Source organism: Dromiciops gliroides, chromosome 5, assembly GCF_019393635.1.
Source record: "Dromiciops gliroides isolate mDroGli1 chromosome 5, mDroGli1.pri, whole genome shotgun sequence".
Lineage (NCBI taxonomy): Eukaryota > Metazoa > Chordata > Mammalia > Microbiotheria > Microbiotheriidae > Dromiciops > Dromiciops gliroides.
In genome coordinates, this window is record NC_057865.1 from 225,909,802 (window position 1) to 225,931,338 (window position 21,537).

Here is a 21,537-nt window from a genome sequence, read left to right on the forward strand (position 1 = left end):
ATGTCAGCCAGTGAGGTCTGTTTCCTGAGTAAGGAGGGCGGCCCTGAGAAGAGAAGCAGAGCCGCTAATCCCACACCCCCACTGCCATAACCTCTCTGGCTCTGCTCCGGCTCTCAGGACAGGACACACCCTTGCAGCCCCAGATAAACAAGCAAAGGTTTAGGTAAGTGCCCGTCCCCCCCCCCCCGCCCCCAAATTAAGCCCTTCTTCTGGAGGACGAAGAAAGCAGAAAGAGCCCTGAACTGGGGGACGTAGGATAACCAGATTCTAGCTCATTTTTGGCAAGTCATTTGCCTGCTGCGGGCCTCAGTTGTTTTATCCCTAAAATGAGGGGGTTAAACCAGATGATCTTTAGACTGTAACATTCTGGTATTCTACTGGACCCGGGGTTTTTTAACTGGGGGTCCACAGATAGATTTCAGGAGGTCTATGAACTTTGACAGGAAAAAAAATCTGCCTTTTATTTTTACTAAGCTCTAACCGAAATTTAGCATTTCCTTCAATTATGATTTTTTTTTTTAAAAAAAACAACAACACATTATTCTGAGAAGGGTTCAGCGGACCACCAAATGGCCCAGCTCAAAAAAAGGTTAAGGACCCCTTTCCAGGCTCTTTAATGGTCCTGCTTTCATGCAATGATTCATGTTTGTCCTGAGATGGATTAGAGAGGGGGTGCTATGTATATTTCTATACCTATAAATCAGAGGTCTGAGAGGCCAGCAGCATTTAAGGGGTCCTTCAGATTGACAGCAGGAACCCAGGAGGCCAGAGGGGTGTTAAGTGGAGAGGACTATGGGAAGAGTACACTGGCTTATGGTAAGAAATTTTTTGGGACTCATGCAATACTTAGGAACTTCTAACACTATAGGCCTATTAATCAAAGCATCGTGGCTTCGGGGTCAAAATCAAAACATGATGATTGTTAAGCATTTGAAGGAATTGCCTGTAGTCTCTGATACTCCCCTTCTGGTTCCTCCTTCCCTTGTGCCCTCTTAGACTCTGAAGCCCTACCAACAATGGTCTTCTATGTCCCAGGCCCTTTCATTATCTGTATGACTTTATCCTCAAGGTCTTCTCCCTTCTCTCCGCTGCACTTCTTATAGGTACCTGCCACCCCATGTCAACCAGTCCCAATTTCATCATGGGGCCTGGCCCCTCTGAGGCCCCCTCCTCAATGCTCAGTGAGTTGGATGACTTCCATAACTGGACAGAACTGACACATTTCTTCAACCATACCTTTTCTGAGTGTGAAGTCAAGCTCAATGAAAACGCCAAGCGTGTGGTCCTCTTTGTACTCTACCTGGCCATCTTTGTGGTTGGGCTGGTGGAGAGCCTGCTAGTTATCTACGTCAACTGGCAAAGCCTGGGCCAGGGGAGACTGCTCAATCTCTATGTCTTCAACATGGCTGTGGCCGACCTGGGCATCATCCTGTCTCTGCCTGTGTGGATGCTGGAAGTCACCCTGGACTATACATGGCTGTGGGGCAGCTTCTTCTGCCGATTCACACACTACTTTTATTTTGCCAACATGCATAGCAGCATCTTCTTCCTAACGTGCCTCAGCATAGATCGCTATGTCACACTCACCAACTCCTCCCCCTTCTGGCAGCACCATCAACACCGGGTACGGAAAGGTATCTGTGCGGGCATTTGGGTCCTTTCTGCCCTCATCCCACTGCCAGAGGTAGCTCACATCCACTTGGTGGAAGCCACAGATCCAATGTGCCTTTTCTTGGCACCATTTGAGACGTACAGCACATGGGCGCTGGCTGTGACCCTCTGCACCATAATCTTGGGTTTCTTATTGCCCTTTCCGCTGATGGTAGTCTTTAATGCACTGACTGTTTACCATCTACACCAGGCGGGACGGCCAGAGGCTCGGCGCCACGGCCTATTGGTTTGTGCCTATGTGGCTGTCTTTGTGGTCTGCTGGGTGCCGTACCACGTGACATTGCTGCTGCTCACGCTACATGGAAACCATATCTTCCTCCACTGCTCCATGGTTCATGTTCTCTACTTCTTCTACGATGTCATCGACTGTTTCTCTATGCTGCACTGTGTTGCTAACCCCATTCTCTACAACTTTCTTAGTCCCAGCTTCCGTAGCCGGCTGGTGGGTGCTGTGGTTCATTATATCCCCAAGGACCAAGCCCGGAAAGGCAGGGGTTCCTCCTCCTCCTCCACCACCAAGCATTCGATTGTCATTACTAAGGAGGGAGCCCAAACCAACTAGAGGGAACCCTCTCCTCCTAGCCCCCACCTCCTCTCGCTATGTCTGAGCCTACACTTTCAGGAATGTGCCTCTTCCTTAATTCTAAACACCTCGTCTCTCCCCATCCCTCAGTCTGATATGCCCAACCCTGACCAATTCCTGTTTCAGACTGCTGCTGAGGAGTGACAACTTAAGTGTATTCACAAAGAGTTGGACACTATTGAAAGGACTGAACAACACTGACAAGAAGCAAGGGAGGAGAAAGAACCTAAAGGCAAGAGATGGGGTATTTAAGTACAGTGATTAGCACAGAGTGCTCATTCTAGTATATACTGAAATTGGGAACAGGTCCACAGAATTGTTATGACTATTTGTCCAATTCAATATATCTTTCTATGGGTTTGGAATCAGCAGCATCTGTAATATGGGCAGGGAGAAGGGAACAAAAGTGAGAATCGTGTGGACCCCTGACCCTGGAAAAACTGGCACTTCAAAGGGGCAGGGGAAGGAGGGAAGGACAGGGAGATGGAAAGAGACTTGACAAAGGAAGCTGGAAACACACCATAAATCACCATGACCAGGACAAACCTGGCAGTAGCCTCAGACCTTTCTTTTTGCGTACATATTGAACTCACTGAACTATCCTGTATCTGAGAACAGGATGCTAGAGGCCAAGGAGCTGGGAAGCCACAAGCAGGATATCCCCAAGGCCCCAGTGTTTTGAACTGAGTGTATATATCTTTAGTGTAAGGATAAGTAAGGCAGAGGTAGAGAAGACAAGAGAGAGGAAGCTGCCCAAATGTCTGGAGTTTGATGCAAGTACCATGAAACTGGATCAAGATTACACTTCTATCCCCCCAAGACTGCTGGGATAGCTCAGCTTGGTCTTCATCACTCCCCAGTCTTCCCCTGGCATGGGCTGGAAAAGTTCAGTATTGGGGCCTATGGGCCAGTTATAACATCCATTTCAATTCTGTTCTCCTTTTTGTATCTCTTTCAAGCCAAATGTACATGTTACTTTTCTGTGTAGATATGTCAACAACTTACCTACACACTTAGCCTGGTGAAAGGGCATGTTAATTTGAGGAACTGAATCAATATTAACAAGTTGTTTTTAGGTTAACCAGCACTAGAAGACGAAGTCTCTGCTGCCTTTGGCAAGTCCTGGGAAGAGTAAGGTATCGTCAACTTAATATCTGGTACACACTCTCTCTACCCCCTGATTAAAGCAATCAGTTAGGCACAGCATGTCTCTGCCAGAACAGGAGTTTGTAACCTGAAGTCCATGGACTTGTTTTCTAAAGTATTTTGATACATGTATTCCAATATAATTGATTTCCTTTGTAACCCTACATTTTATTTTGTGCATTTTAAAAACATTATTCTGAGAAGGGGTCCAGGGGTTTCACCAGATTGCCAAAGGGGTCCATGATACAAAAAAGGTTAAGAACCTGTGATTTAGAATAACTATCCTTGTACTTTGGATTTGTAGCCTTTACTCCTGGAAAGCTGAACCTGCTCACTAGATGTATTAAACATGTACCTCAATGTGATGAAATGTATCTAGTGTCTTCCCAGAAGGATGGTTGGTAATCTGTAGCCAGGACTTCCTAAGTCTCCTCAGTGCTCATTAAGTCCAGCCCTGAAATGATCTTGAGCTACAGGCCAAATGCTCAGGGTTGGTCATATTTCCAGGAAAAGACTTTTTAAAATGAAAATCTTGGAAAATGTCATTACTTCTCTAAGCTAGGGAGGGTCCTGCTGGCTGTCCCATTAAACATCTGATGTGACTGCTGGTCACATCTTAGTCTATCACACAGACCACTTCTCCCAAGATCTTGCTAATTTCACAGCACCAATAATGTGGCAACGAGCTATCATTCTGAAAGCATGATTCACTAAGGGAATCTTTCCATTTTATAGGATAACAGGAATGGACTCATTTTATCTAACTTTCTCCAGTACTGACCCTAAGTCCTCCGAGATGAACTTTCACTGGAAGGAAGTTCAAGTCTCCCTGTTCATGGGAATACTTTTCAATAACTCCATGGAAATTTACACCAAACCGCTACCGCTCCCTAAGCTGCTTTCAACATTTCTCTATGTTTAATCTCAATTTCCTTATACAACTTAGAAATCATAAGGAATTAAATGGTACTAGTTTCCTCCACGTCAATACTTGATCTGGTCTAACATGCCACTAACTTTCTAGATACAAATTCCACCTCTGGGCTGGTGAAAGATGTCATTAAGGATCCCTCCAGGGCAAAACTGGTTCATTAATTTCATTTCTCATTTGCTTAATATAACAAATTCATCCCAATTCTGAATAGGAAATCCTAGAGACTGGAAAAGGAAACATGTGACTTGAAAGCACCTTGGCTTTTCATCTGGGGAAGTATGGTGACTGCAGTGGTGAGATGCCCACAAAATCCAAGTTCAGAAACATGGGAATATTCTTAAACATTAAGGCAAGGAGTCAGGTACATCCCAAATTTCTTTTTTTTTTTATTCTAAATAAAAACCACACTTTGTGCTGAACAATGGAGTATAAAAGAATCAGATGTACAACGATTTTAGACATCTACTATTTGGGAAAAAAGTTTACAAAATATACAAAACTTTACAGCAATAGATAGTAAACACTTAAATATTAGGAGGTCAGTACCTACAATTAATTTAATGAAAGGGGTTAGATGTCAATGACAACTCTTCTCTGCTTTATGAAAGAGCCTTCAGAAATAGGAGCAAGGAAGGATGGGTTGGGAAGGGAAAGGATTTTAAGGAAACATCAAAATCAAAATTCAATTTCATTTTCATCCTGATGTTGACTTTAAAATGGGTCATCACATGGAAACTAACACTGAGTTGCTATTTCCTATCTGTGCTCCTCTCGGTACGAGATTTAGGGACAGAGCCAGAAGAGCTATGTGGGGGCTTCCATGTCATTCAAGATCCCTTGCCCCCATCTAGAAAATTCAGTGTGTCCATCTACATAAATAGCTTTAAATAACATTTTTCACTTCCAAAGCTGAGCAGCCCATGGAATAGGGAACCAGAGGCCAGATGAAATGGTTGGGGGAGAATTCATCAGTAGCAAAAAAGAAAAAAAAAAATCTGTTGAGAAGAAGGTACCTGGTACCACAAGCCTTTTCTCAAGAACAGGAGGATGCATTCACATTTCAGGAGAGGAAGTCAGGGAGAATGCTGACCCTCTTCCAAACCTTCCAGGGGCCTCTTTCTCCCAGAAAAGGGCCTGACTTGACCAGGCCTCTATTCCTAACCAGCTATGGGGACTGAGTAGACTTCTTAAATTCTGAACACAGACCCTGGGTTGGCAGGACAGGGATAAGGAAGAACAGAGGAAACTCAGCATCAAGAGACTAGACAGCACATGAGGGTAGAATACTGTTCCAAGAAGGGGGGATAAAAAAGCCAAATGAATCAGAAAGCTGTAAACCAGACACCAAATTAAAAAAAAAATACTCTACTGGAGTATCCCTTGCTACAAGATTACGGTGTTATAAAAGAACCAGTTCAAAACAAAATGGGCTGAAAGGCAGAGGAAACAGAAAGTCCCAAACGCAAAGAAGAGGTCCAAGAATGAATATGGGTGAGTACAGAGCACAGGGGTTTGGTCAAGAAGCCTCACTAGCTACTGGTGCTGCTACATGTCTGACTGGGACTGAGCACACAATCACCACCCTTTCAGTAGGGGACAAATGCTATGGGCATGGTTTTCCCTCCTAGCTTTGGGCCAGAAACGAGGGACTACAGTCTTCTGCTTAGTGTTTTAGGGGGAAAGCTTCTGGGGCATATTTTTATTTGGTTTACTAAAAGAAAACAAAAACTTCACAGTTTCAGTTAAAATTCACAGACCACTCAGCACCCAAGTTCTTAGATACAAAAAAGGGATTTCTCTAGCATGTCCCTTTGACTAGGCCCTAGTTAGTATTGCTTCTTCTAAATCCTGCCGTCTAAGAATCACCTACTTTCCAACTGCAGCTGGGAGTTGGGGATGGGGAGAGAGGTAGGGCACAAAAGGGAGAGAAACTTACTCAGGGTAGGCAAGTTTGGTGGATGCCTGATCATCTCTAACTTTTACATCAAGTCAATCTTTTATATTTATAATGATGAAGGCAAGGGGAAAAGGAAGGGCCTGTCCACCACAAAGGGGCACCATCACCTTCAGATGAGTACAACTTTCACAGTAAGAGCCTCTCAAGTAAGACTCTAACAGGTTAGTGGTAGAAAGTAGAAAGTGGACCTACAATGGTTCCTGTTCATGTCCCCTCACCACCATATCCCAACTGCCTGAACAGACGCTATAGAAAAAGAGTTGTTCTGAGTTAAGATACTGCTTTCATTGTTTCAGGGCTAGAAAAGGGGTTCCATTTATAAACAACAGCACCTTGAAGCAAAGAATCAGCAAGTCAGTCAATGGGGAACTTTGGCTTGCCCATCTTGCTATTTATTAAAAGGGAAATGACAATTTCCTAATTTAAAAGGGGTTCAAAGCTGTCCACCAAGAAATCACTGTCCTACCAAAGCAGGTCCCCTGCCTTCCTTAGAAACCTCTCTCAGGTAACTCCATCTGGGAATTTGGGAAGAGGAATGAAAGAAATAGGAAGTTCACAAATTTCCATCATTAGGGTGTTCTTTGTTCCCAAACGCCTAGAAGGTTAGGCCATTGTTGAAAGTGTGATCTAGGATTATTACCATAGGGAGGAATCTATTTGGGGAAAGGGAAATGATTCCCCCATTTGTGAGAGAAGGGCACCTCTCAGTACAGATTAGGATAGGATAGGACCTATTTGGCTTGTTCTCTGCTGGCTTGTGCCCCTGTCACCAAAATCCCTGGATTAGAACTTCTTCCTGGGATGTGACCACTCACCTCTGGGAACCTCATTTTTCCTGAAATCTGTCATACAAAGCAGATGCTGGATGATCTGTATACAAAAATAATAAATATTAAACTTTAAAAAGGCTTTGAGGGTTAATTAAAATCACTTGCTTGTGAAATGGCACTGGGTGTTGCCAAGTTCACACAGGTGGCAGTGTGTGGGGCTGTGGCTGTGAACTCCCAGTGCATTCGCTCTGGGTGAGGTAGTATGAGTTACTGAGGGCAACTCTGGATGAGGGTGCTACCTTGTGAACATGCAAGATCAAGTTCAGAGGGATCCCTCCCTCCCTCCTTCTTTGGGCATGACCCTTTCATAAACAAAATAAAATGAGGATCAGCCAGTTCCTGTGTGCAGACTGGTTAGGTCCATCCAACAGTACCCCCTAGGGGTGACACAAGGACAGATCGGGATGAATTCTAACAAGTAAAAGGTGGGCTACTAAAGCACTGCTTGCCTGTTAGTGCATGTAAAAAGAAACAAAACCAAAAAATTGTTACCTGATTAAAACAGACAGTAAAAACTTACACCCCACCAATAAAATGCCACTATTATTAACTGGTCCCATCAACTCTGAAGGACTCACAGAGGACTAACCACTCCATCACAACAGGTTTTTTTTCCCCATCTTAACTATGGGCCAATTCATACACTTTTGGGCAGGAGACTAGATGAAAATTAAGGCAAAGTTACTGCTAACAAATATGTTACAACCTCTCCTGCAGGGTGCCCAAGGTTCATCTTCTCATACCCATGGAAGGAGAGGACACCAGAATGGTAGATGTTTACATTAGGGTGGTTTGTTATCCCTGTCCCCTTGGGGAGGTCCTGAAAGCCTTGGCTGGCATGCCCTAAAACCATTCTTCTTTGGAAATGAGGAGGGAAGAAATTCACCTTACTGCCCACACCTACACCCAGGTTCAAATGGCTCTACAGGATTAACTCCTTCTGGGCTAGGCTTTACCATCTCTAAACTTTCTGCTTTTCTCCTTTTTCTAAATACAAAGCCCTTAACACTTATAGGGACTCTGGGTAAGTCTGTGTGGCAGGCTAGCACCAATACCTTAAAGGCTAGCACTCAGAATTCAAGGTGGGCTGCCCTGACTAGTTGGATTCTCTGAATGACCATATTTCTGGAATCATCCTTGGAACTGGTTAATCCTGCTGGAGACCACAGAGCTGTGGTAATGCCTACAGTGAAACTAAAAAGCAGTTTGAAGACTTCTTCTCACCTCCCCTTTTCATTGAGGCTGTGGGTTGGATTCTTAGCAGCATAAAACCTAACAGTGAACTAAAACTAGAGAGTGGGGAGTAAGGACCTAGTTGAAACCAATTCCTGTCTCTGTGACTAGATCGCAATCCCAGCTCCCCAAAGAACCAAAAACGTGGTCTCTGCCGGCCACGAGCAGGTGTGGAGGTAAACATGGTAGGGTCATTGCTTCTCAAAAATGATTTCTCAGTTTGTGTGCTATTTCTTTCCTTTCTTCCTTTAACACAACGTGAATTGGAATTCCTAGCAAGGCAAATTGTAACTTCAGTCAAGGGCCAACAGGCCATTGGAAAAGCAACATCCTGGCTACTTTTTGGGGACCAGGCCCTCAGGTCTAATGTGGCCCAATCAGCTGTCCAGGTTCTTCTCCGCCTCTTTGGAATGGATAATGTACATGAATGTCTGTTCAATGGTGAAGTCGGGTGGAAGGCTACCCTTATGCACAGTTATGTGCTTGCTCATGAGATTGAGGGTGGAGCTGTAGTGACCACAGACCGTACAGCGGTACATGAGGGCACCTGAGTGTGTTTTCAGGTGGCACTTAATGGTCGACCGGCCCCGGAAGAACTTATGGCACACCTTGCACTGGTAGGGCTTTTCTCCTGTGTGTATTCGCCGATGGTAGTTGAACTCACTTGTGTGGGCAAACCTTTTGCCACATACTTTGCAGCTATACTTGCTATTGCCAGATTGGCTCTGAAGGGCCAGCTCTTCACTCAGGAACTCATCCGAGGGCAGTTTCCGCTTCTGAAAAGCTGGGTGCTGTAATCGATCTCCAAAACCAGACCTGGAGTCAAGGCTGCTTCCTCCACTGCACTTGTGTTGGCTGACGTGGTAGCGGTATGCAGCCTCTGACTTGAAGCTCTGGCTGCAGTAGTGGCAGTGGAAGAGTGTATCTTCCAGGCTCTGGTGAACAGCCATGTGCTTCTCTAAGAGATGCCGGTCTACAAAGCTATTGGCACAGACAGAGCATGAGAAGACAGAAATGCCCAGGTGGGAAAGGGTGTGCCACATGAGGCTGCAGAGGCTGAGGTGGCGCTGGTCACAAACACTACAGGCTTGGCCCTTCAAGTTTAAGTGGTCTAGAATGTGGCCCCGGACCATGTGGAAATCTCTGACCAGTACCTTCCCACAAGCAGCACATTTTAGCTCTGGGCTAGTTCCCCCCACAAAAAGACCAAGCTTCCCAGGTAATGGATCACTAGGATGAACAATAATGTTGTTGTCAAATACTCCATCCCTTCGGTGAAGGGTCAGCTGCCACTGGGTGAAGAATTTGGTTTCACACATATCACAGGAGAAGAGAAAAATGCCAATGTGAGACAGGACATGGGTAACCCTTGAGTTTCGATCCTGGAAGTGGGTCTCACAGACCTTGCAGTTGCCTGTCAGCAGGTCCACATGGTCCCGAGCGTGCTGCCGGATCAGCTGAATGTTAGGCTCTAGCACTTTCTTACACACCTGGCAGGGCATGGCCTTATTTTCCCGGTTTTCATTTTCTCCAAACGTGAGCTCCTCCTCACTGTCATCACTCAACTCTATCACTTCATCTGTTGGAACTAGGTCTTCTCCAGGATCTTCAAACTGCAGATCGTCTTCCCCAAGCTCCTCCAGCTGCAGCTCATCCATTTGCCCAAACCCCTGATCTTTGGAGTGGTCACTGTTGCTTGGACAGGAGTTACTCCCTGTGGAGATATCCAGTGGGTTATCAGGGGCAAAGTAGCTATTTTTGCCAAAGTCCCCATTGCTCTGAACCTTGAAAGGTTGGAAGGAGCTCGAATTAGCTGGTGTGCCTATACTGAGGGTACCAAGGCCTGGCTGAGCAACCATGCTTGTAACTGAAGTAAATGGGACAGGGGCGTCATGCTCTTCTGTCTTAGATGGTGGTGGCTGGTGTAACAGAGGCAGACTGTGGTTGCTGTCAGTGGAAGGATTTCTCTCCTCTTTATAGCTTATCCCAACATCACTGTGCAAGATATAGTTCCTGTCAGGACCAAACTGGTCTCCAACACTTCGGAGTTCTCCAAGGGAATGAGCTGGTTCTGCTGAAGTGCTGCTTTGGGTGCTAGAACGGCCTTCACTGGAGCTGGTTGGGGGCTTAGTCACAACTGTGCTTTCCAGGTCAGGGAAAGTGGAGTGGCAAGCCTTGAGGAGATCTTCCATGCCCAAGCGCTCAGCTACCTCATAGATGACACCCACATTGATCAAGTCAGTGAAGAGTTCTGATGTGTAGACAAAGCTCAAGATTTTCTCAAAGTTGGCTGGGGTGATAAAGTCCACTACGTAGGTCCTGGCAGCATCTAGCCCTGCATTCAGGAAAAGGTTCTGGAAGTAACCTGCTGCACAGGCAAGCACAGCCTTGTGAGCTGGAAATGAGCGGCTTCCTACCACAATGGTAACATCACACATGGTCTCTGAGAGCCTGCACTTGTTGAGCTCCTTCAGTAGATTGTTGGGGTGATTGGTGCTGTGTAGTTTGATCCTCATGCCCATTTTAGCAGATCCTATAAAGTTTCGACCTTATCAGCACCATTAATCTGTGGACAGCATGAGAAGATAAATTTCCAACCGTCTGCAGGGCAATGGGCTCTGGAGAAGAAAATATCACAAATCAATCTCATCACTTCAAAGCCTCTGTCAGTGCATGTGCATATAGAGTGTTGGCAGGGTGATGGAAGGGACTGGCAGCATGCTATGGAGAAAGGGAGAGTAGAAATGACAAAAGACTGCTAGGTTGTCACTTACCATGACAAAAATCCAACACTTGTTGGCAAATATTGAGCAAGTATACCTTATAGAGTCGTTAAGGCAAGGCTATAGGGCTGGTCAAGTAAAGGCTAAGGCAAAAGGTTCTCTTGTTACTATCCCCCAAGAATCAGTGAAGAATATTCTTCTAATACAGTATTGAGTTTCACTCCCAGATCAGTAAGTTCAAATTTTCATTATTTCATCCCATATTCTCCTAAATAGGTTCTTTTGTCTCACTCAACTATTTTTTTTCCGAGCATTACCTACTACCTTCAAAATGCTGTGGCACAATTAGTTATTACTTAAGGAAAAAAAAACTACAGGCATTTCTTTCTATTGGATTTGTCTCATAGCTCCATCCCGTCAGCCCCTATTATCAGCTCCTACTACTTCCTGAAATCCTTTCACTCTCCCTACTCTTCTAAGTGTCTAAACAACTATTTAAACTTCTGTTTACCTGCAGCATCTGGACACCACACTCCTCTGCCTTCTGTGGATGTCGTTAAAAAAAACATGTAAAGATCCAACATTGGGTAAAAACCTACCAAACAAAACCCAGAATGGAGCAGGATTTCTGCACACACCCCCCCCCCTTTTTTTTGGTATAGAATAGCTGCTGCCTTATTCTTGTGGCGGCCTTAAGCTGATTCTGAGCTGCCCCAACACACATATAGGAGAGACAGTCTTGCAAAAACTTTTCCAGCATCCCTCCTTTTCTGCTCCGCGCATCCTGCCTGGCCCCGAAGGATGCGCTCAGTGGTTATTTGTTCTCGCTGGGTCTCACTTTGCCATCGACCTCCCAGAGCAGCCTGAGCCCTCCCAAAGACCCGCTCCCCACGAATGCTCCCCGTACCCGATGCTGGGGGGCTCCTAACTTTTCCTGGGGCCCAAGCATTGTGCTCTGGCCGGCTGCCCGAGCATCCTCCTTAGGGGGAGGGGGAGGGAGACGGTGATGGGCATGGGGGGGGGAATAAAAGGGGGGCGCTTCCTCTAAAGGACACCAACAGAATGAACCGCGGCTGAAAATTGGTCCTGAGCTTCCCGCAGAGCCACAAAGCAGCCGGGGGTCGGGGGAGGGCTGCTGGGGGGGCGGGGGCAAGGTCCCGGCTGAGAAGGGGGTCGGGGGCGGCCGTTCCCAGGATCTGGGGAGCTGGGCACGGGCGGGGGGCTCAGCGGGAGAGGAAAGGGAGGCCCTGGCTGGCCTGGGGGGCGGGGGTTGGGCCTTGGCCCGGACTCGCTTACCCGGCTCCGCGGGACCCAGAGCACCATCGCCGCCTCCGTCGCCGCCGCCTCCTCACACAAAGGCCTCGGCCCGCCGTCCCCAGCCCGACGAGGAGGCGGCACCGCCGGCCTCGGCCAGACTCTCCATCCGCCTCGCCGAGCTCGGTGCCGGCCCGGGCCACCCCCGCCGCCCGGCCCGCAGCGCCCCCCGCCGCCCCGGAGGAGGCAGCGCCCCCCCCCCTGCTCAGCCCCCGCGGCCGCGGCGACCACAGCAGCAGCAGCCGCCCGCCGCCAGGCCCGCAGCGCCCCCAGCAGTACGGGAGGAGGGAGCGCCTCCCCCTCCACCCCGAAGGCCTGGCCTGAGGCGTAGAGGGAGGGGGAGAGAGACGCTCCTACACCTCCCACCCCCTCCACCGCGCCCCTCCCCGGAAGCCCAATGACTGTGCGCCTCCGCTGCTCCCGCCCTCCAGGCCCGGCCCGAGGCGAAGGCCTTTACTGGAGCTTGCATCCTGTCTTCTCACGCATGCGCTGACTGAACCACCCTTGGGGCACTCTGTGCTGTGCCGAGCAGGCCCTCTTCAAAAACATTACGTCTATTTGCATGCTTTCTTGCTGCTATAAAATCATTATGACAATGGTCTATGCGTGCATTGAGGGTATCCTTGATGAAAATATGAGGAGGGATCAAGCAGCATTTTCCATAGCAAACCACAGCTTTGAGAGGTGGAGAGAATTTGAGCCAACCTTTCACTGTTGACCAATTTTATTTTGTTTTTATTTAATTGAATTTTAATTTACTTTCTGGCCTGCATTCTCCTCACCGATCACTCAGAAAGTGACACAAAAAAAACCTGTTACAAACATGTGTATGGTCAAGCAAAAAAATTCTCCCATTGGCTTTATATATGCATGTATACACACAAACACACATACACATATATACATATATATGAATGACATATGTGTGAATATCTCGATATAGATATGTACACATATATATGTAATGTGTGTGTATATCTGTATATGACTCAATCTGCACTCTGAGTGTATTTACAGATGTACATGTGCCTCATCTTGGGTCCTAAGTCTTTCAAAGTTTTTTTTGTGTTGATCGATTTTAAAACAGCATTTCATGCAGTAGGGAAAAAAAGTCCACTACATTTAAAAGTTTAAAATGATAGTTTTATAATAATTGATACAATTCTATTCGAACCAAAGAGGACACCTTATCACAATGTAAGCTCCTTCACCTCTCGGCACCATGCTTCAAGGTGGCTTTCAGTACCATCCAAAGCAGATTGGATTACAATTTGGAGCCAGATGTCTGGATGGAAAATGGGAGATTGAATTTTCAATGGACTTTGTTTTGTGGGGGAGTTTGGGGTGTGCTTCCTTGGTTTGATTTTAGCCAAGTCTGGCTAACTTTTTTTAAAGGAAAATTATGTATGTTACACCTTTTAAATGTAAATGTTTAAAAATAGGCATTTATGTGTTTCCATAACGGACATCCAATGCAGACCTCATTCTCTCCCCTTCCACCACCTTCCTCCTTTTCTCCCTCTTTTCATACTCTTGTATTGGTTCTAATAAATGGTTGCTTTTCAAAAAACAAAACAAACAAACAAAAAAACCAATGTAAGCTCCTTGAGAGCATGGACTGCTTTGTTTTTGTCTTTGTAACTCCTGAACCTAGTACAGTCTCTGACACATAAGCAAAGCATGTGTTTAATAGATGTTTGTTGAATGAGAATGGATGACTTACACATTAGAAGTGTCCTAAAAATATCATCATTAATACATATGCTCTGCACTTTGCAGATACAGAGATGCTCCGATCCCCAAACCTTCCTAAGCCTCAGTTTCATCAGCTGTAAAATAAAGGGGTGGGACTAAAGGGTCTCTGAAGTCCCTCTGAGCCCTACATCTATGATCCTATAAACTATGCATGTAATTATAGAAATAATTCATGTCTAGGCACCAAGACATATTGACATCAAAACTGGGGAAATTGCTTATCTAGAGTTTCTGTCAGTATCATGGAAGCTGCCTTGTTCAGAGTTTGTTTGTTTTTTAAAGGATTCCTTATTGATAGCAAGGTTCCTTAAATGTTCCCACTGACAGATGACATTTTACCAACTGGATTAGGTTTCTGGTAAAATACGTACCAATGTGAAAGAGATTGACTTCACCATCCACACTGAAAATTTTAAATGTATGAAAAACACATATTGCTGAGACTCTGGCACGCGGCCACAGTTAGTCTGTCAATATATCTGGCAGGATGAGTTAGACTAAAAATTGAGGAGAGCAGGCTGGATTGCACTGGGAGAATGCTTCAGTGATTTCAGTGATGCCAAACTGCTCATTACCACAAAAGTCCCAACCTCAAAGGATCATAGAGCTTGAAGGGACCTTAGAAGCCATCGTTATTTTATAGTTGAGGAGCCTGAGAAGCAAAAAGCTTAAACGATTTGCCCAAGGCAAGAGAAGTAGCAAGTAGCAGGGCTGAGATTCAAACCAAAATCTGGTATTCTCTCCGTAATTCTAAATGGCTGTGAATCATGGAACACCCTGGTCTCAGAAGCATTTAAATTTCAAATAACCCAAAGGACAATAGAAAGATTTGTGGTAGGTGTACCTTGTGACATATCATGGAAACGATTTGCATATGAGAAGCATTACAAATCACCCTTAAGAATCATTTTTAGAAATCCTCAAGAACATCCATGTCCAGGGGTAGCTAGGTGGCACAGTGGATAGAGCACCAGCCCTGGATTCAGGAAGACCTGAGTTCAAATCCAGCCTCAGACACTTGACACTTACTAGCTGTGTGACCCTGGGCAAGTCACTTAACCCTCATTGCCCCGCACAAAAAAAAAAAGAATACCTATGTCTCCTCAACACTTAGCACAGTACCTGACACAAGGTAGGAATCTAATAAATGCTTATTGATCAAATGAGTGATTGGGCTGGTCAAGAGGGAGTAATAACAGATGAAAATCTTATTGAGATTTCTTTAGATATCAAAAGAGATAGAGGGAGGCCTCCAGGCAAACCCAATGCTCTAAGGGAAGCTCTATGGATAAAAACCACATTGAGAAGGCATGGAGGCATTATAATGACATCCACCAAAGCAGTGCCTATACTGGTGAAATGACTTCTCCATCAAGTTACCACCTTTCCCTAAATGACAAAGTCATTTGTGGGGTCTATGGGGTGTTCAGTGATGTGATGTGAGGGCTTCCTGAGCTCTTTTCAGGATTGTACATCCACCTTTGGTGTCCACCTTCACCCAACTCTCAACCCGTGGCTCCAAGGAGCTCTGGCATAAGCAGCTGCCACATGCTGTTAAAACTATCTCAGCAGATGGGCTAAACAAGGTTGAGGATAATGACAGGCCTCAAACCCACTGGTGAGTTAGGGGAATATCTAGCCCAAGTATGTGAACACGTTCCCTGGTAGAATGGGAGGACAAGAACAATTTGTTCCAAGGGCCAGGAATCTGGCTGAAGCAGGTGCTGTTGCGCACTTAGAGTTTGATCAGGCATAGAAGATGCCAAGGTCAATCACTGCATCTGCCACTGGACTTCGATGACTCAGGATGAAAGACAACTTGGTGCAATTCTGCCTTACATAGATCCAATTCACAAGCAAGTCAAGACGTCACCCTGTGATGTCATTGGTCCTCTTCTGGAAAAGCAAGGACTTCATTTGTACTCCTCCCAACTTTGCACATTCACCCTGCCTTCATTATTCCCTTTTTCTTTTTTTCCCCACTCTTACTCACATTCAATTAATTCTGAATTTAATAAACAAACAATGCCCCCCCATCAGCATTTTCATAATATACAAAAAAAGATCACAGGAAGAGGATTAATTTTTTAAAATTTTGTTTAGAATTTTATTTTCCAAATTACATGTAAAAGCAAATTTTGACACGAATTTTTAAAAACTTTGTGTTCTACCTTCTCTTCCTCTTTCCCTTCTCACTCCTCACCCCAAGAACTCAAGCAATTCAATGTAAGTTATACATGAGTAGTCATGGAAAACATCTCTACATTAGCTAGGTTGTGAGAGAAAACAGATAAAAACAAGACTTTAGATTAAGTTGTCAAAAAAAAAGTGTTTCTGTCTGTTTTCAGATACCATCAGTTCTTTCTCTGTAGGTATACTACAATTTTCATAAGTCTTTCAGAGTTATATTGGATCATTGCCTTGCTGAAAATAACCATGTGGGGGCAGCTAGGTGGCACAGTGGATAGAGCACTGGCCCTGGATTCAGAAGGACTTGAGTTCAAATCCTGCCTCAGACAATAATTACTAGCTGTGTAACCCTGGGCAAGTCACTTATGCCCAATTGCCTCAAAAAAGAAAAGAAAAGAACCATGTGCTTCCCAGCAGATCATCTTACACTATTGCTGTTATTTTGTATACAGTACAGTTCTCTCTGTCTCAGTTCATGTGGGTCTTTCCAGATTTTTCTGATAGCATCCTGTTCATCATAACTTTTTTGGGGGAGGGGGGGCTGGGCAATGAGGGTTAAGTGACTTGCCCAAGGTCACACAGCTAGTAAGTGTCAAGTGTCTGAGACTGGATCTAAACTCAGGTCCTCCTGAATCCAGGGCCAGTGCTCTATCCACTGTGCCACCTAGCTGCCCCCCCCCCATAACTTTTATATAGTACCTTAAACTTGATAAGGAATTTTCTTCACAATAGCCCAGCAGAGTGGGTACTATACGTTTTGCCATTGTAGTCAATCATCATAACTACTTCCCTCCATCCTATTCCTTTCCAATGATATTTGCTCTATTTTCTATCTTATTTTGCCCTATTCCTCCTCAAAAGTGTTTTGCTACTGACTGGAAGAAGATTAATTTTACATGAATCTTTTAGATACCCTTCTCATACTCCTTATACCTCTCCCTTCTCTCCTCCAACTCCCTTCCCCAAATTCCTCTTTTCAAATAGCCTTCCCTGTCCTGTGCCATCTCTATACCCATCCCCACACCTGGGAAAGAAGGGGAAAATATAGAATGAGAAGATGTGAAATAATTCTGTTCCTGACCTTGCTGCAGATGTGGTCCCTTAATAGTCCTCCTTTAGGACAGACCCTGAGACTTCTCTGTCTCCCACTTACTTTCTTCCCCATGTGTCCGCCTTACAGTTTGACTATAAGTTTCATAAAGGACTGTTATCTTAGCTAAACTTTGTATCTCCCCCAGCACCAAAGAGCTAAAAAACCTGTTCGTGTTTTTTTTTAACTTATTGCTCAATTTGAAGACAACAGTTAACTGCAGAACTCCCATTGTGCCAGTAGCTAGCACAGTGCAATACACATAGGGTGGTCAAATGAATACTTTAAAAATGATTGGGGGGCAGATAGGTGGCACTGTGGATAAAGCACTGGCCCTGGATTCAGGAGTACCTGAGTTCAAATCCAGCCTCAGACACTTGACACTTACTAGCTGTGTGACCCTGGCCAAGTCACTTTGCCTCATTGCCCTGCAAAAAAAAAAAAAAAAAAAAAGATTGGATGGATTTCAATTTGTCCTCCAGGGAGAGAATACATCAAGAATTCAACCCAGAAACTACTGATTCCTGAGATCAGACCTGACTTGATTTCCTCAACTACTAAACATTTGAGGAAGGAAGAGGGTGACTGAGAAAATTGCAATATTAGAGGGGGGGATGGGAACTTTGTCCCAGGGCCCAGATTTAGAGGACAGACACTGACAACACCTGCAGTACTTCAACAGAATAGAAAGATCAGCAAGTTAGCATTTAGTGAGTAAGAATAATTTGTTTAAATAAGAAGTTATTTGATAGCTTATAGAATAAGTTCCTTCTTCCCTTATCCTGCTCTTCTACCATACACCTGAGGCTAGTTAAACCTAAGTCCTGGCATCAGTCCCCAACAGGATGAAGGCATTCTGTTCCCTTGCCCATCTCTCCCACCCCTAACTAACAGCCACCTTACTTTCTTCTTATACCAAGTGTAATTTGTAGTGGTTAGCCTAACTGAAAAAAAAATCCTAGTTATGGCTCTGATTGAAGTCCAGTCCTATTTCTTAGAGTTAAAAAAAACCCAACCATACAAGTATGGAATTTAGTTGTCATCATTGCTTCTGGAATTCCCAATGCTGCAATTTTTATGAGGCCCACCAGAGAGCAATCTTTCTGCATTTGTGTCATTCCCCTAATGGCCAAAGGTCTATTTTTCTTGGAAATGTTATGGCCCAAGAAATGATCCCTTAGCAGAGCAAAAACAATGCAGCTCCCTCATTTTCCTACCCCATGAATGAAACTCACACTTTCTGAAATGGTATGAAAAGTTTAATGAGGAGATTAGTGCTAAAGAAAGCATCTAGGGTAAAGAGATATTCCCTGACAGGAAAATAAACAGACTCAGTGATTTGGAGGCAAGATGTTTTTACTAAAGTCACGGAATCATCGTTAAGTTGTCGAGATACCTGTCAGTGGAAATTGTTTATCCTGTTTCAGAGGACAGAATTGGGACCAAGGATGGAATTGGATCGCTAGACTGTAAGCTCTATGTGGGTAAGAACCATGTATCTCACATAGCATAGTGTTCTACCTGTAGTAAATGGTTAATAAATGTTTATTGACTTGAAATGAAATTATAGGGAGTCATATTATGGATCTAGGTAAGGAAAAACTTCCTGACATTGACAATCTTCAAACAGAATAGACTACCCCAGAGAGTAATGAGATAGATGTTCAAACAGGGTATATGGCGTATTCAGGGAAGACCAGCACCTGTGGTGTGAGGGCTTGCTGAGCCCTTTTCAGGGCCATACATCCACCTTTGGTGTCCACTTGGCACCCGGCTCTCCCCTGTGGCTCCAAAGAAGCTATAGCACAGGCAACTGCCACATGCTAATAAAACCATCTTGGCAGATGTGCTAAATCAGATTGAGGGTAATCAACAGGCCTCAAATGCATCAGTGAGTTAGGGGGATGTCTACCCTAAGTATGTGAAGACTTCCCCCAGTAGAATGGGTGGATGAAAGCAATCTGTTCCAAGGGCCATGAAGCAGGCACTGTGGAGCACTTAGAGCTTGATCAAACATCAAAGACATCAAAGTCAGCCATGCATCCTAAGCCATCGCCCCTTCTCCTGACTTCTGTCTTGCCATTGAACTTTAATGACTGCAACAGAGGGTGGTGAGGCTATTAACTTTGTGTAACCCTGTGTCATTCAAATCCAATTCACAAACAAGTCAAGACATCACCCCGTGATGTCATTGGCCCTTTTTGAAATGAAGGACAAACAACAAATGTTCAGACAGAGGCTGGATGACCACTTTTCAATATCTAAAGAGAATTCACCTGGACCAGGAGGCCTCCAAGCCTCCTTCTGGCTCTATCATTTTATTACAGGACTGTTTAGAATGCTTGGGGAAAGATATATATGACCTCGAAAAGACTGGGACAAGAAGAAACAGTAAGGCTACTAGTATAGATCCAGTAGGACAATAATAGTTAACATTTATTTAGCTGCTTCCTATGTGGCAGGTGCTTTTTCAAGTATTATCTCAGTTGATTCTCACAACAACCCTGGAAGCTAAGTGTTATTATGATCCCATTTCACAGTGGAAGAAACAGAGGCTAAGTGCCTCACTTCACACAGCTAGTCTCTGAGGTTAAATTTGAACTCAGATCTTCCCGGGCCTTCCATTGTACCATCTAGCTGTCTCATATCCCAGCCCCACCTCCCCCCAGGACTAATGATGAACCATGCTACCTACCTCCTGACAGAAAGATGATGAATTAAGTCTGAGTAATGACACATTTTTGGATACAGCTGAAATGAGAATTTATTTTGCTTTACTCTGCATATTTGTTACAGTTTTTTTTTTAAAGTCATCTTTGATGTGTTGGGGAGGCTGGAAGGAGAGAAAATAAATGCTAAGTAACTGAAAATAATTTAATAAAAACAAGAACTTCCTCCAAAGAAAGTAAGGAGGACACTATTCACAAATGAACCTCAGATAAGTTTTCTTTCTTGTGTTTGTTTTTTGGTTTTTTTGTGAGGCAACTGGGGTTAAGTGACTTGCCCAGGGTCACACAGCTAGTAAGTGTCAAGTGTCTGAGGCCAGATTTGAACTCAGTTCTTCCTGAATCCAGGGCCAGTGCTTTATCCACTGCGCCACCTAACTGCCCCTCATTGGTCATTCTTAAAGAGGACCAATGACATCAGGAGGGTGATATCTTGACTTGCAAGTGAATTGGATTTAAGTGAAGCAGGGCTGTGCAGAGTCATCAGCCTCACTCTCCTCCAGAGTCATCAAAGTCCAGTGGCAAGACATGGGTCATTAGACTGGCGATGGCCTTGCCTTATAGATCTAAGACTTTGGCTTCAGAGCCGAGTATCCAGAAGAGGGAGCGATTTCCTCACAAAATTGTTTCTCTTCCATTTATGGCTCCTGCTTTTGCCTCACCTTGGAGAGGAAGGTGTTGAACACCTGGTCTAGGAGAAGCTGCCTCACCTTGAGGAGAAGGGTATTGGGTGCCTGGTCTAGGAGAAGCTCCCACTCCTAGTGGTAGGGCTTAGGCTGCTGGTAGGCAGCACTGCCAATTCTACGGTCTTTTATTTGGGTATGAAATTCCCCTCGGGATTAGTGAACTGTGATTTATGGCACATTGAATTAATAACAGACACCCTCCCTCTCCCTCAGCCCCCTGCTGCTAAACCAAAACTCAGTTCACATAATGGAAACTGTTAGACCAGAGCTGTAGGGGATGGTAACTGAGCGCTTCCCCAAGGATTCTGACATATTTTTAAACCAGCTGAGTTAACTCATACCTCACCCTGGTTTTCAGATTAAAATGGGGGGGGTATGGGGCAGCAATCTACTTTCCTCTTTTCCAGCATCACTGTGATGCTTGACACAGCAGCAATAAAAATTGGGCCTTTCTCCACTGATACACCTCTGCTCTTAACACCTGCCTCTTTAATGTAGGGGCTTAGAGAAGGGAATTAGAGTCTCAAGGCTGTTTCTTTTCGCCCCCACCTCCCCCCCCCCTTGTAGCTATGTCCACCCTGTCTTAGAAGCTCAGACAAGAATCTCTATTCATCTTTGTCAGAGGTAGGCCTCTGAAAGTCTTTGGGCTCCAGGCACTACCTTTCAAATTCATATATTTATTGAGCACCTATTACCTTG

General features: G+C 44.9%; 2 protein-coding genes across 2 annotated transcripts; one reads left to right on the forward strand and one right to left on the reverse strand.

The window, feature by feature from the left end:
• GPR182 (G protein-coupled receptor 182) lies at positions 1–3,765 on the forward strand. The gene is made up of 2 exons (XM_043969086.1): positions 1–163; positions 1,104–3,765. Exon 2 carries the CDS (start codon positions 1,118–1,120, stop codon positions 2,231–2,233), a length of 1,116 nt encoding a protein of 371 aa, XP_043825021.1. The 5' UTR covers positions 1–163; positions 1,104–1,117; the 3' UTR covers positions 2,234–3,765.
• A 977-nt stretch (positions 3,766–4,742) lies between these two features.
• Positions 4,743–12,521, reverse strand: ZBTB39 (zinc finger and BTB domain containing 39). Its single transcript, XM_043968535.1, has 2 exons — positions 12,374–12,521; positions 4,743–10,972 (listed from the first exon to the last, which is right to left on the reverse strand). Exon 2 carries the CDS (start codon positions 10,874–10,876, stop codon positions 8,732–8,734), a length of 2,145 nt encoding a protein of 714 aa, XP_043824470.1. The 5' UTR covers positions 10,877–10,972; positions 12,374–12,521; the 3' UTR covers positions 4,743–8,731.
• Between the last annotated feature and the right edge of the window lie 9,016 nt (positions 12,522–21,537).

Bases quoted from the DNA above. Each gene is read 5' to 3' on its own strand.
- ZBTB39 (XM_043968535.1), bottom strand. From the start codon at position 10,876: ATGGGCATGAGGATCAAACTACACAGCACCAATCACCCCAACAATCTA.
- GPR182 (XM_043969086.1), top strand. From the start codon at position 1,118: ATGTCAACCAGTCCCAATTTCATCATGGGGCCTGGCCCCTCTGAGGCC.